The following is a 15,781-nucleotide window of genomic DNA, read 5'->3' as shown; positions in this document are numbered from 1 at the left end:
GTATCATTCCTGCCCCCATTACTAGGATCCAAAATCACTCTTATTGTCCCCAAAGAAGCCTTAAATCTTATTCTGACCCGAGAGCTCCCTGTTTTTATAACTCTTTTAATCCTCGGCAGTAAGGAACTCTTTTAGAGTGCACTCCAAGCAGGATGGCCCCAAGGTACAAACTTCTCTAGCTCTGAACAGACCCATCCAGCTTGCTTCAATTATAGTCTGGTTCAAAAATCAAAGCTGGTTTTCTCAGTACACTGCAGGCCCAGGCTACTAATTCAATACTAGGCATAAAGATCAGGCAGATTACACATTGCTTCATCTGATAGAAGGGAAAGAAAAACAAGCTGAGGCATAATTTAACACTGTTGTTACCCATTTATTGATCATCAGCCAGCAACTCCAAGGCAGGAATAATTTACAGGCTAAGTTGTATGAACTCCATTATTGATCTAAATCATGCAATGCTTCTTCAGGGTCTTTATCAAAATAAGAGTGGGCTAAATGGGTAATTAGTATGGGCTATGAATGACTGGCTAACAATGCTAATCACTGCTTTAAATGAAACAGAGTTGCATTCTAGCCCCCACCATCCTCCATACACACACAGTTTAAATCAAAACCTAACTACCTGGGGTGAGCTTTGAATGAAGCGGACCTATGACATCCTACGACAGTAAGTGGAAAGATACACGGAAACCTTTATATCTAATTTCTTTCAGAGCTCCATGGTCAGGAGAAAACTCTCTCTTCTACCAATGTCATCTACCATGTTTTCATCAAGAACTTTAAAGCTGATAAACTTAAAGCTGAGTTTTGTGATTAACTTCTAAAGTTTCCTCAGTCAAGGGATTCTTCTTCCCCTTAACTCAGTGATTGGGAAGCTTTTTCTATAAAGGACCAGAGAGCAAACATTTTAGGCTTTAAGGGCCACACAGTCTCTTTCACAAGCTTTATCATTACAGCATAAAAGCAGTTATACACAACACTTAAACAAGAATGCCTGTGTTCCAATAAAACTTCATTTACAGAAACCGAAATATGAATTTCACACAATTATCACATGCCACAAAATTCTGAAAAACAATTTTTAGCTTGCAGGGCATACGAAAATAGATAGCAGGCTAGATTTGGCCTGCAGGCTGCCAGTTTGTCCACCTTTGCCTTAAAAGTTTAATTATTGTTTTAATACCTGTTAACAGTTTTTTTGTCTTTCTGACTCAATGCTTAATAGTATTTTCAATGGGAAAACTTTTTTTCTAATTTGCTTGCTTTAAGTATCCATTCCTCCTCCCCATCTTCTAGTAATAGAAACAGTCTTTTTTTATTTGGGATATGCTCCTCCCCCAAGAACAAGTGTTTCTGCTGGGGTATCAACTAAGACATCCCAGCTATCCCACCACTAAGGCGAGCTTATAACCCAGGATGGCCTGCCTGCCAGACTGCTCTAGCCCCTGGGACACAATGATTGGTCCGGGAGTGGGAGGGCAGTCCAAGCTGAGCCAATAAGTAGAGTTCAAGCACTAATCTGGATGCTGGAAAGAGTGCTCGAAGCTCTTTTTCTGAGAAAGGGAACCTGAAGCACTAGATATATCTAAGGTTTCTGAGGTGCATGCTGCCTCCAGTGAAGAAATCAGACTAAAAGGAATCCCACATAAGGAAGAGTAAAGCCAAGAGATAACCAGAGTCTTGAGACTAGTATTTTCACCCCAGACTCATCCCTGTTTTCCAACCATGTGGTAACCAAAACCAATACATTCCCTCTTTTGATTAAGTAGTCCTGAATTGAGTTTCTAGTTATCTCACATCAGATTCTATTTGAAAGTTGGCAGGGTAGTGATTCATGCATAAAATAATGACACTGGCTGTGTTCCATCAGGTATTAGAGTCACTTACAGATATGTCTCTTTTTCCCTATTAGACTATAAGCAATTAGAGGACACAATTCATTTATGAGCCATCTTTATGCTCTCTGTAGTGATTTATCCAGTACCAAGCACTTGGTAAATATTCCATGAATATTTTACAGATACAAAACACTTTTCTTGGATGGGGAAAGTGACTGTGAGAGGGGCACAAAAACAAACATGGAGGAACATGTGCATGTACCTACCCATGACTACCCACCAGAATGTCACCCAGAGATTTCACAGAAAATTTAAACTCCCAGAGGGGTTGCAGATAATACCCATCCCCTGATCTACAGCGCACAAACTACATATACCAAGCTGAGACATACAGACTGCTTCGCCCTTTGAACATGCAGGGGAAATAAAATACAATGTCTGCACAACGCCAGGACAGATCACAGTGGATCAGTTCACCACGAATAAAATTCAGAACAGCTAGCTAGAGCTTCAGACAGTGGGACTATCAGCTGTGCTTGTTCTGCCCTAGAAGTCCTGCTCTATGATGGCAAAGACAAATCACTTTAGGAATCAAGGTTGAGAATATGCTTATCTCTAGGTTCCCATCCAGCTTGGACACATTCGAAATGTAAGAAAACTAGCATGTGTACATCCAAGGCGGTATACCTCACTAGGACCAAGACAAAGAAAGATAACTGAAAAACTTTTAAGATGCTACTACCTAGCTGAAAAAACAGTACCTAAATAGCACCTGAAAACAGTTGGTCTCTGCACAAATATCATTATTGTGCTTCCTCTCACTTAAAAAGTAATTTGTAAGTGCAGGTATGCCTAGTTTTGAATTCCTTAAAAGAAATGTTTGAATCAAATTAATGTGATTTGCTTGCCTTTTTGAAGATTCTATGAGACATTGTATTTGAAAGATCCTAGAGTGAATGTTTTTAAAAAGCAAAGAATTGCTCCCAGAGCAACTTGTGTTATAAATTATTTTTGTACATTAGTTTTACTTAGAGTGGGGCACACCTGGAAATCACTTTCGACCTAATAATTAAAAGTTTTAAATGTCACCTCTTCATGCTAGATTAGGTAACAGGGTGTCAACCTGCCTCCAACACTCAGCAGGAGGGGATATGCACCTATGTGACTGTTGTAGGAGTATAGGCTTCAGAAGCACTGACCCCTGAACACTCATAGCACCACCCTCCCAACACACACACAGACATAAGGCTAAGAAGGGCCAACTGGCTCAGCTGCAGCCTTCTGTGGTAGGTGTGGCCTCATGGCAGCTGCTTTTCTGCTTGAGTGACCAAGCTCCCCAACCAGAGCAGCCCTGGTTCCTAACCTACTAAAGTATATGGGTTCAACCTTTCAAAGGATCCTTCTAATAAGTAAGTTCTGCGTGGCTTAAAAAAAGTTAGGCTAGTTTCTGTTGCTGGTAATCATAAAAACCTATACCAACTTATCTGCTAAGCAGCAGCAGCTAATGTTTATTAGCGTCTATTATGTGTCAAGCACAATTCTAAGTGATTTGTAGGCATTCTCTATTATTGGCATTATCTCAAATAATCCTCACAACCTTTAGGTAGGCTCCACTTTCCTGAGGTTTGGAAAAGTTAAATAACTTGCCCAGGGTTACACAGTAAATAGCATAGTCAGGATTCAAACCCTGAACTTTTATCACTGTGATAGAGTGAAAAAAACTGGCCATCATATTTTGTAGCTTCCCACAACAAGAGATAAGTGTCTACCCCTCTAATTCTTTGAATACTGCCTTGACCACACAACTTGCTTTAGCCAATAAGACAGTAACAAACCTGAGGCTTACGTGATACTTGAGTACTGGGATTATCCCCTCCTGCTAACGAAACCCTAAGGCTATCACGGGAAGAAACAAGGGCTTTTGCCTCTCAGAGGATGAATGAAAACATGGGGGATAGGTCCTGCCAACTCACAGAACTGTAGAAAGTAATACACTTGTACTGTTTTAAACTACTAAGTTTGGGGTGGTTTATTACACAGCAAAAGCTAATTGAAATAATCACTAAGCTATCACCAGCAAATAACATTGAGTAGGAAAAAGTAAAAATCTGAAGCAGAGAAAAAGCTTCTTTATACTTCCTCATTTTTCCTCAAGGATAGAATGAGAAGAATGAAGTTTAAATTTCATCAGGAAAGAATGTATTTAGACCAAAGGAAGAACTTACTGGCAGCGAGGAGGCCTAAAGACACCCTAACTCAGGTTTCCAGGAACCATCTACTTATTGTGCTTCTTGCTCAAGAATCAAGCTGTGCAAGAGTATCCACCCACAGGCCACGGCTCACAGTAAATCTTTTCAGCACTTCTGGAGAAGACCCACAAACAGGAGTCTGAAAAGCTGAGAAGCCAGGCCAGGTCTGCCCACACACACACCGCTCACTGGGGCAGAAGTCCTTCTAGTGACTCCCCTTTCTTGGCTGGGCAAGTAGTGAACACTCCACCAAAGACATCTGTCCAGAGACCTATCTGGCTCACAAAGCGGTTCCTCATGCCAAAGACTAATAACTAACTGGTGGAGCCAGAGAAGAAATTCCTAGGAAAGTGGGAGCAGCACCCTTCTGAAAGGTTATTCCAGGAATGAGTTAAAACCTTTCCTTCCATGAGATGGAAATGAAGTTATAGCTTTTTGTCAAAACCACAGAGAAGGCACATGGTAGAAAAACACACAGAACTGGATTAATGGCTGTGTTCAGAATAGGAGACATTGGTTCTTGGCCCAGTTTCACTGTTGATTCCTGTGTGTTCCGACAAAAGTTAATTACATATCCACCCATTTAACAACTCTTTAAGGAAGAGCCATTTTCTGAAATTGTGTTAGGGGCTGGAAATACAAAGATGAATTACTATGGACATGCCACCCTGAACAGGCTCAATCCCCTTCAATCCCCTCTGATCTTCGAAGCTAAGCAGGGTCTGGCCTGGTTAGTACCTGGGTGGGAGACCACCTAGGAAGACCAGGTGCTGCAGGTATAAATGAATGAATGAATGAATGAATGAATGAATGAATAAATAAGGGATTGTAAGCTGACAAGGTCCTTGTAATCTGTGAGGTCAACCAAAGGTTACCTCACCTAAAAAAAAAAAACAAAAAACCCCACAACATCAACAAAGATGAATTAGACGTGTTTCCTGATTTGAAGAAACTCAAAGACTAGTGAGAGAGACATATAAACTCTGTGAGCTTTTTTCCCACAGGTTTCCAACATGTGTAAACTAGGAAAAATATAGATATTTCACAAGGCTGTTATGAACAACAAATAAGCATAATGCTCATAATACAGCACTTGGTACATAACAAATCCTCAATAAATAATCACATTATTGATTATAATAAAAAAGAAATGGACACTGTACAAAAAGAGGACAGAGGTAGAGCACTTAATACATTCTAGGACTGGATGGTTCACGGGAAAGCTTTTCAAAAGAAGAGATGACTGAGCTAAATAATAACATTTATTACTATTAGCTAACACACTTATTAATGATTTATGAGGAACACTATTTAACTTTCACAACTATATGAAGTATGCTACTGCAACTATTGTTCTTTGGCATGAATTATCCTCATTTTACAAATGAATAGAAAACTCATAGAGTTTATACACCCTTTTATATAAGCAAGTCAATATCTGAACTTGAACTGGCTGATTACCTAGCCTCTGCTGTATTTAAAAGATGAGCACTCAATCTAGCAAAGGTATAAGGAGGTGGGGGTGGGGAGAATCAGAAAGGAAGTATTCTCAGGAAAGGCAGTAGAAGGAACAAAGGTGAGGAGCACACAAAGGTACAGTTTATAAAAGGAATTTAATCTCACTTGGGTCTCAATTTACTCACAAATTACATAAGGGAATAAAATAAGGAAGGCAATTACCATTTGTTAGGCCCTTCTACATGCAAAATTCTTTGCTAGTTGCTTCCTTTTATAATATCATTAATCCTCACAGCAACCTAGGAGTAGGCATGAGAATTCCATTTTATACATGATGTAATGGCTTTACTCCACCAGATCCTTCTAACAACATTGACGTCATGGGCACCTCTCAGTGAGATGACATATGTCAATTACAGCCCTAGAACATAGCCCTATGCTCAAAGAAATGTTCATTCCTTTTCTCCTTTCAGCTACTCCTATTTCCTAGAAATTAACATACTAAAATATTCTAACATGGAATTCAGAGGTCTTAAAAAACCATAGATTAAGGGCCATAAAACTGCTGGAAAACTGCTTTCCCCTCAAGCCATACCATACCTCCTATTTATACTTTATAAATTGCCAGTGGAAAGAGGCAAAATGGTAGCCAGTGCAGTTAGAAAGCAGAAGATTCCTACAGTTTGCATTTTCAGTGCATAATTTGAAGAATTTTGAAAAAAAAAATGTATAAATCTGTGAACCTACCACCAAAATCAAGATTTACTGTTTTGATTACTGCAGAAAATTCCCTCATGCCCCTTTGAAGTTAATCCCCACTCTACCATCCTTATCCACAGACCCTTCAGGCAATCATTGATTTACTGTAGATTAATTCTGTCCTAGAATTTCATATAAATGGAATCATACAATATGTGCTCTTTTGTGTCAGGCCTCTCACTTAGCGTAATGTTTTTGAGATTCATCCAAGTTGTGTTTATCAACAGTTTGTTCATTTTTATTGTTGAGTTGTTTTCTGTTCTTTGAATATATCAAAATCTGTTGGTGATAAACATTTTGGTTGTTTCTAGTTTGGGGCTATTAGGAATAAAGATGATATGAACATTTGTGCACAAATCTCTATGTAGACAAATTTCTCTTAGATCAGTACTAAAAAGTGAAGCTGATAGGTTGTATGACTTAATTTTAAAAGAAACTACCAAACTCGTTTCCAAAGTTGTTGTCCCCTTCCCTGGCTGCTTTTAAGAATATCTATCACTGGTTTTCAACAACTTGACTTTTTTTTTTTTTTTATAGCTTGGTTAGCATGTAATTTTTATACAATAAATCCATATATGTGATTGCATCATTTAATGAATATATACAACGTCATTACAATCAACATTATACATATATTACCCCAAAAGTTTCTTTATGTTCCTTTGTAATTCTTCCCTTTCTCCCTTTCCTTCATTCCCCAGGCAATCACTGATCTAAATTTTGTCACTACAGTTTGCAATTTCTAGAATTAAACAAATGGAATCATAGAGTATGTGCTTTTTGTCTGACTCTTTTCACGCAGCATAATTCTTTCAAGATTCATCCATATTTTATCTACGGTTTATTCTTTTTACTGCTAAGTAGTATTCTATTTATGGATATAACACAATCCATTTATCCATTTAACTGTTGATGGACATTTGGGCTGTTCCTAGTTTTTTTGGCTATTACAAATAAAACTACTATGAACATTCACATACAAGTCCCTGACTAGACATATGCTTTTATTTCTTTAGGGTAAATCCTGGGAGTGAGATGGCTGAATGTATAGTAGGTAGGTACAGGCTTAACATTTATGAAACTGATATGCTGTTTTCCAGCATGATTATACCATTTAACATTCCTGCCAGCAGTATCTGAGAGTTCCAGTTGCTCCGCATACTCAATAACATGTGGTCAGCCTCTTTTGACAGCAGGTATTTTGTAACGTCATTAAAACCACAACCTCATTGCAGTTTTAATTTACATTTCCCTAATAACTAATGATGTTGAATATCCTTTCATGAGCTTTTTTGCCATTCATATATCTTCTTTTGTAAAGTACCTGTTTGAATCTTTTATCTATTTTTTATTGGGTTATCTTTTTATTATTAAGTTATAGAGGTCTTTATGTATTATTCTACATAAAGTCGTTTGACAGATGTTTGTGTTGCCAATATTTTCTTAAGTCTATAGCTTGCCTTTTCATTTTTGTCACAGTGTCTTTTGAAAAGCATATGTTTTTAATTTAGATGAAGTTCAATTAATTTTTATTTTAGTTTGTGCCTTTGTGTCTCATTTAAAAACTGTTAAAACACAGGTCACTAAGATAGTTCTTTTAGAGCTTTTATAGTTTTATCTCTTACAGTTAGACCTATGATCTACCAAGAGCTGATTTTTCTATATGGTGTGAGGTAAAGGTTCGTTTTTGTGCACAGGACACCCAATTGTTCCAGTATCATATATTGAAAAGACTATTCTTCCCTTAACTGAACTACTCTGTAATCTTTGTCAAAAGTCAACTGATTATATACATATGTGTCTATTTCTGAACTCTTCATTCTGTTCTATTTGATCTATTATGTTTAGCTTTACACCTATACACTACTCTATTGATTACTGTAGCTTTATAACAAATATTGAAATTAGGTAGTGTGTGTCCCCCAACTTTATTTTTCTTTTACAAAGTTGTTTTGACTCTTCTATATCCTTTGAATTTTCATATAAATTTTAGACACAGTTTGTCAATTCCACAAAAAAAAAAAAAAAATGCTGATATTTTCAAGGAAATTGGGTAGCGTATGTCCCCCAACCTTATTTTTCTTTTTCAAAGTTGTTTTGACTCTTCTACATCCTTTGAATTTTCATATAAATTTTAGACACAGTTTTTCAGTTCCACAAAAAAGAATGCTGATATTTTCAAGGAAATAGCCTCGAATCTATAGATCAATTAAAGCAAAATTGGCACCCTAACAATACTAATGGTGGTGGTGGTTGCACAACAATATGAATGTATTTAATACCATTGAACTGTACACTTAAAACTGGTTAAAATGGTAAATTTCATGTTATGTATATTTTACCACAATAAAAAAATGCCTATTTTAAAATTCAGAATGTTATCACCTAACATATGGTCCACTCATAAGCTGACCAGTCAATTTCACCAGTCTACTCTACTCCACTCCTCCTCGGCCTTCCCTCTTTATACTTGTTGTTGTTAGCACACCGCAGCTGAAGGGACATGGTTGACAACATTTTCAATTATTCCTTCCTCTAGTTTCTTCATCCTTTTTAAAAATACACTTGAAGTATAATTTATATACTGTAAAATGCAGCCACTTTAGTGGAAAGTTTGACTTTTAATAAATGCATATATCCATATATACACCATCACAAACAAGATGTAACATTTCCATTATCCAAAAAGTTCCCTCATGTCACTTTGAAGTTAGGTCTCTCCTAAACCCTCAGGCAACTGCTGTTCTACTTCATATTACTATAGATCCATTGTTTTCTCTGTCATTTTATATAACTGGTAACAGTATGTACTATTTTGTGCTGGGTTTCTTTCATCCACCATAAATGTTTTTGAGATTAATCAAAGTTATGTCTATCAGTAGCCTGTTCATCTTTATTGATGAATAGTATTCTCTATCATATGGAGATACTACATTTGTTTATCTCCTTGCCTGTCGAAGAACATTTTGGTTGTTTCTACAATGAATACAGTTGCTTTAAACCCTTGTACAAGAGTTTCTGTGGACATACATATATTTTCATTTATCTTGGATAAATATGTAGAGTGGTATGGTCATATGGTAAGTGCACATGAACCTTTCTTAAAAGACACCAAAGTTTCTTCTACAGTCAAACTCATATCTAGTTATTTAGTCATGGCTTTGAGCCTATGCACAGTCTAGTCCAGAGGGCAGACAGTGACACTGGGGGATGGGTAACTAAATTCCAGCTGAGCCTCTGGGCTGGGCTTGCTGTGGATTATGCCTGTCACAGCTTCAGGTAACAGGTGTACCACAGACCAAAAAGAGGTTGCTCCAGCCATCAAGTTAAATAGTCAAAGACTTGTAATAAAAACTTAAAATACTATTAAATGGCTTTTACACTAAAACACAAAAGAGAATTCATTTAGATTTCAGCTAAAATTTAAAAAGCAATACTAGCAAGTAATTTCTTACCTCTATGCATAATCTTGTGCTTCTCCCTCAGATATGTCAGACCTTTTATCACCTAGAGAAAAGAGAATGTAAAAAGATAGGAAACTGAAATAGTGATATTTCAAAAATACTCAATGTCTGTTTTAAAATGATCTAGAAAATATTTGATCTAACATCACAAATTTGACTTCTCTTGTTTTTTCTTCTTTCATTTGATTTTTTAACTTCCTTATCAAGAAACCATCTTTTTACATGGCATACAGAGTATTATTTTTAAGTAAAATTCATTATTGCAAGATTAAACATAAAAATTACTTTGCTGCAATTTGTTTCTTTCTACATTTGCAATCTAAAAAGAGGCTTTCTGATGCCACAAATAGGATTTCTTTTGGATATTCTGTGGTACTTTTCATATAGAGAAAATTTTAAACAGAGGAAGTCACTTCTTTAGTTTGAATGGGGCGGGGGGGGGGCGGGAAGAGAGAGAGAAATATCATAAATAATCTAGATAGGGAAAACTCTAGTGAGAAAACCCCATTTTATTACAAACTTTCCCTTTGTTGACTTCCTAGCTTCTTCCCTTGTCCATTTCCTACCAACTCATTAACTTATCAATGACAGGACTTAGAAGAAAAACTGCATAGTATACTCACAGCAATGCTAACTTTTCCTAAAATTTGTTCAGGAATTCTTCCAGCTTTCTTCAGCACTTGATCCAAGGAACCCCCATCCTAAGAACAAGAATACCAGCCCATTAAGTGACAATGTTTCTAACTATTCTTTCAAGTGTTAAACTTCAGGAAGAAAGTGAATCTCACAGGTGGCAAATACTCCTAGAAGCATAAATACCCTTTGGTTTGTTCCAGACATCAAATATCATATGCATGTGAAACACTGTGGGGGGTATCAAATAACTAGTAACTCAAATCCTATGAATAATCATTAAACAAATTACTAATTCAGTGGTTAAAAAGGGGAGTCCTCATTTGTGACAGTTATATATATTGACCAGGAGGGCTGGCTCTAGAGGCAACCCATTTAAATTCAAATCCCTACTCTTCTACTTACCATCTAGGGGACTTTGATCAAGTTACTCAACTTATAAAATGGGGATGATAATAATTATAAGGCTATTATAATAATCACAGGACTATTATAAGTATTAAACAAGCTAAAAAATAAAGCACTAAGAACCAATGTCTAGAGCACAGTTTAGTGCTCAATAAATGTTAGCCATTTTATCATCACCATACAAGTCACAACTTACAATTGGCACTACCCTAACAAATCATAATTAATAAAATCTTTTAAATGTCAGAGAAAGCTATACATTCACTTCACAAATCCTACAAAGTGCCAAAGACTATGTTAGTTCTATGGGGGATACAGATATGAAAAAGACCTAGTTTCTGACCTCAGTAAATTTACAAAGTAGTAGTGGGAAGAACAATATCAGCCTCTTTATTATGAATACAGCTCTTAATATATTTTTTTTAAAGAATAAATGTATGGAAAGGTACTATAGACATGAAGAAGGGAGAAGTAATTCTGACTTCATTTATAAGAATGGCATTTGAATATGTCTGCCTTTTAATCATACTCATTCTCAATCTTAAAGAATGAGCATGATTTCCATACCTGGAAAAAGAGTGGAGCAAGGGGAGAAAAGAACAAGGTATTTCAATAAGATCAAAAGGAGAGAAGAATTAAATTGTGTATTACTTCTGGGATGACATGTGGTTCATTTCACCATGGGTACATTTAGAAATGCAATGATGGGTCAGGCTAGCAATGGCCAGCTATGGCCAGATCACAGAGCCACATCAAGGCACCAAGACCTGATTTTGTAAAGGAGAAGGAAAGGAATCTAACCAGGGTGTTTTAAGATGAAAACCATAGCAGCTGAGAGAAAGAGGCAAGGGGATGAGCAAGGATTAAATCAGGGGAAGACGACCTGAGCTGGACCCTGGGTAAAGGCAGTAGAAAAAGAGAATGTTAAGAGAGTACACAAGTATATTTTGAAGCCAACCTCTGCAGGACTCACATACTAGGGCCTTTCTATTTATAGATTCTACATTTTAACTGGAGATCTTGAAGAAAACGCTTCACTCAAGGAACTCTGATGTGTCAAGGCAGAAACAGGTTCATGCCCCTATGGCTTCAGGTGTAACCAATTACCATCCGCAATTTAAAATTACCCTTATAAGTAGAGAGAATTTCAAACTCAGACTGATTTTCCTCCACTGAGAAGTTACCAACATTACTTCATTTATTAGTCACCTCTGTGTAAGGCACAGGGATACATAAGGAACTAGGGATGGAAATCTATCAATACAGTAAAAAAACAGTCTGCTTGGAAGATAGGACATATTCATAAAGAGGCAAGGCGCTTTAAATCCTCCTCTGAAACAAGGCAGGGAACAAATAAAGAGAGCACACACATTGCTAAAGGTGCTCAGAGGAAGAAGTGATTCTTGCACCAAGTAGCTAAAGGAAGGACTCGCTCACAAAAGGAGTGACAAAGAAGCCAAGCAAGATCTTGGAGGTGGGTGAGACCAGAGAAAAGTTCCCTCCAAAATCACCAAGCCTCTACAATGCATCTGTGGAATGTAAGGTCAGAGAACAATACATAATATAAACTAAAGAAGGACAGAGGAAAATCCCATTTTTATAAGTAAAAAACCAGAACATCAAAAATGTTATCAATAGCTATTTCCAATCTAGGTAATAAGATTATCAGGGATTTTTGTTGCATGACAGTTTCTTCTTTGTGCTTGTCTATCGTTTATAAATTTTCTACATTAAATGTTCAACCTTTTTTGATTGAACTCATTTATGACAGTGGAGAATTAAATCTATAAATAAATTAGCAGATACTTTCCGAGCACCCATTTTGTGCAAAGGCACTATTAGGTAGATTCAACACTGCTTTCCTTCTAAAGGAGGTGAGAAAACAAGGACGATTCACTCAGGAATACAGACCTCTCAGGAAATGTTACCTAACACTTCTAAAAGTAGATTATCAACTTAAAAATTCCATGCTTATAAAAAGGATAGTTCGGACCAATCACTTTCTGTCATGTCAACTCTGGATCACAAATGCTGATAGAAAAAAAATTCATACAGTTGTGAATCCTCAAACCCAAATGAACACCCTGAATATGTCTGCCTTCTAATCATAATTAACTCCCTAGCACAGAAATAAGTCCCTTGGTGGGACTAATGGTGGGTCTGTCCACCAAGGAGCACAATGGAGGGGTCCTAAATTCAACCTAAAAATCAAACATACCACAATCTCCATACAGACAAAAGAATAGAATTATGAATCTAGAACTAACCAGAACTGCCCTGTAAATATATATATTTTCTAAGAGCTCTTGAAAGAAAGAGCCCTAACTAAGGCTGAGGTATGGGTCATCTTATGAGCCTGGCAGCCTTCAGAATGCCACAGGCCCTTGGTGACCAAATCAAGACAATACCACAGGCCAAATAACTACACCCAAGTCAACCAGCCCTAGAAATGCCCAACACCTCTCAATTTCCTTTACTGATGGAAGAGGAACTCCAGTGCAGAAAGTTTCTGAGCCATTGCTATTTTGCTTCCAATCAAATGTGGCTTCAGATCCTTTAAATGGCTTTGCCTAATTCTCAGGGAGGACTTAAAACCAGGTAACAAAATGATCCTTTCAAAATCCATTTGCAAAAGAATGAAACTAGACTGTTGTCTATCGCCATACACCAAAATTAACTCAAAATGGATTAAGGACCTGAGTATAAGACCTGAAACAATAAAATGCATGGAAGAAAACAGGAACTAAACTCAAGGACCTTCGACTTAAAGAGGATTTCATGAATTTGACCTCAAAAGCAAAGGAAGTAAAAGCTAAAATAAATGAATGGGACTACATCAAACTAAAAAGCTTCTGCTCAGCAAAAGAAATCATCAATAGGTAGAGACAACCGTCAGAATGGGAAAATATATTTGCGAGCAACACCTCCAAAATATACAAAGAACTCAAACGACTCAATAAAAAAAAAAAAAGATCCAATCAAAAAATGGGAAGAGGACCTGAACAGACACTTCTCCCTAGAGGACATGCAAATGGCTAACAAATATTTGAAAAGATGTTCAACATTGTTAGCTATTAGGGAAATGCAAATCCAAACCACAAAGAGATACCATCCCACACCTGTTAGAATAGCTTTTATCAACAGGACAAGTAACATCAAGTGTTGGAGAGGGTGGGGAGAAAAAGGAATCCTTATACACTGCTGGTGGGACTGCAAAATGGTACAGACACTATGGAAAACACTATAGAAGTTCCTCAAAAAACTAAGAATTGATCTACCATATGATCCAGCAATCCCCAAAGACTTGAAAATCCACATCAGAAAAGATATTTGCACACCATTATTCAGTGGCCAGGACATGGAAGCAACCAAGTGTCCTACGATGACTGGATAAAGAAGCTGTGGTGCATATATATACAATGGAATATTACTCAGCCATAAGAAGAGATGAAATACTGCCATTTGCGACAATCATGCTAAGTGAAATAAGCCAGACAGAAAAAGTCGAAAATCACATGAAATCACTTATATGTGGAATATAAACCTAGAAGCAACAAATGAACAGGACAAATAAACAGAGACTCGTGGACATGGATAATAGACTAGTGATTACCGGAGGGTAGGGGGTGGGGTGAGGAGGGAGACAGACGGGATAAAGGGGGTCAAATGTGTGGTGACAGAAATCTAACTATGGTAAGTGAACACACTGTGTAAATATATATATATATATATATGCCTATTGTTAAAGTGTATAGCTGAAACTTACTGGATTTTGTTAACCAATGTCACCATAAAAAAAAATTAATTAATTAAAAAATGGTCCTTTCAAAACTGATTCAAACAAAGTAGAAAAGTTAATCCTGTGGTTCTCAGGTTCCACAGCTTGGGATGAGTGCAGCACAACTAACCGTCTTGGTTTACATTTTCCCTGGGAATTATGGTAAATATTTCTATTAAAAAAGAAGAAACCTTGGCTCTTTTTAACTTCCTTCTGAGCTATAAGACATTACAATGTGAACAATGGAATTAGCAAGATTTAAGAAGCATGAACCACAGTCAGGATTACCCAGAGTTGCCTGCAACTCACCTCACAACCTTTTAATTCTACTTCACTGTTGCCAAGGACTTGCCTTCACTGACTAAAGCTGCTGAAACTGTGCGTATTTTTAGAAGCTGATTATTAACTAAGTCAATGGTGCTTTTGTGAAGGTTTTCTATAGAGAGACAAATGCTTTATGGAAAAAAAAAAAGAGCTCAAAAGCTTTTACTCCTGCATGAGAACCATAAATCCTGAGTCCCCGATCTTATGGTTGCCTGGCTACCACAGGGGCAGGAATCTACTTCCCGAAAACAACAGCATACCCGCTTTGATCAAGGAGCCCTCATTTACTCCTTGGGTATCAAAATTCAGACTGGACAGTACACATACAGCTTATTTCTATGAACAGTCAGACCCTGGCCAAGTGCTTTAGAAGATGGGACTCAGTGAATAAAATTGTGATGACATAATTTTACTTTAAAATGCATCCCCAAAATAATTTGAGCAATGGATAGATGAACAATATGTGGTAAAGCAAATATGGTAACATGTTTACTGAAGAATTCAGGTGATGGGTTTACAGTGTGCATTATAAAATTCTTTCAACTTTCTGTATGTTTCAAATTTTCATAATAAAGTGTTGGGAGAAATTGTTAATGACAAAAAATATCACGCAAAGACTTGTGACAAGACCACAGAACCTCATAAGTTGGGATATGGCTAATGAACAGAGTTCTACATGTCAACACCTTTGAAACAGAGAAACTGAGGCAAAGCAGAATCCCAAAAGAGAAGTAGCAGCCAGAAGTCAGTCTGTCTGTCAAGGGCAGCTCTCCTGCAGGAGAACCTGCTCAGGAACCAAGGAAGGGGTGAGTGTGTCTAGGGAGGGCTAGAGCAGAAAGCTACCCTGGCCCTCATGGCTGCTTGGAC

General features: G+C 37.2%; 1 protein-coding gene across 2 annotated transcripts in view; it reads right to left on the bottom strand.

Moving 5' to 3' along the window:
* MAP2K1 (mitogen-activated protein kinase kinase 1) overlaps positions 1 to 15,781 on the bottom strand; it is a 71,137-nt gene that overhangs the window by 17,059 nt on the left and 38,297 nt on the right. For both annotated transcript variants that reach the window (XM_016141004.2, XM_016141005.2), the window contains exons 4-5: positions 10,395 to 10,472; positions 9,763 to 9,814 (exon numbers count right to left, since the gene is read on the bottom strand). In XM_016141004.2, coding sequence (XP_015996490.1) covers positions 9,763 to 9,814; positions 10,395 to 10,472 — 130 coding nt within the window. The remainder of the gene's footprint in view (positions 1 to 9,762; positions 9,815 to 10,394; positions 10,473 to 15,781) is intronic.

The sequence above is a fragment of the Rousettus aegyptiacus genome, unplaced genomic scaffold (assembly GCF_014176215.1).
Source record: "Rousettus aegyptiacus isolate mRouAeg1 unplaced genomic scaffold, mRouAeg1.p scaffold_m13_p_3, whole genome shotgun sequence".
NCBI lineage: Eukaryota > Metazoa > Chordata > Mammalia > Chiroptera > Pteropodidae > Rousettus > Rousettus aegyptiacus.
Note: the sequence above shows the minus strand (reverse complement) of the source record. Positions and strands in the feature narration are given on the sequence as shown.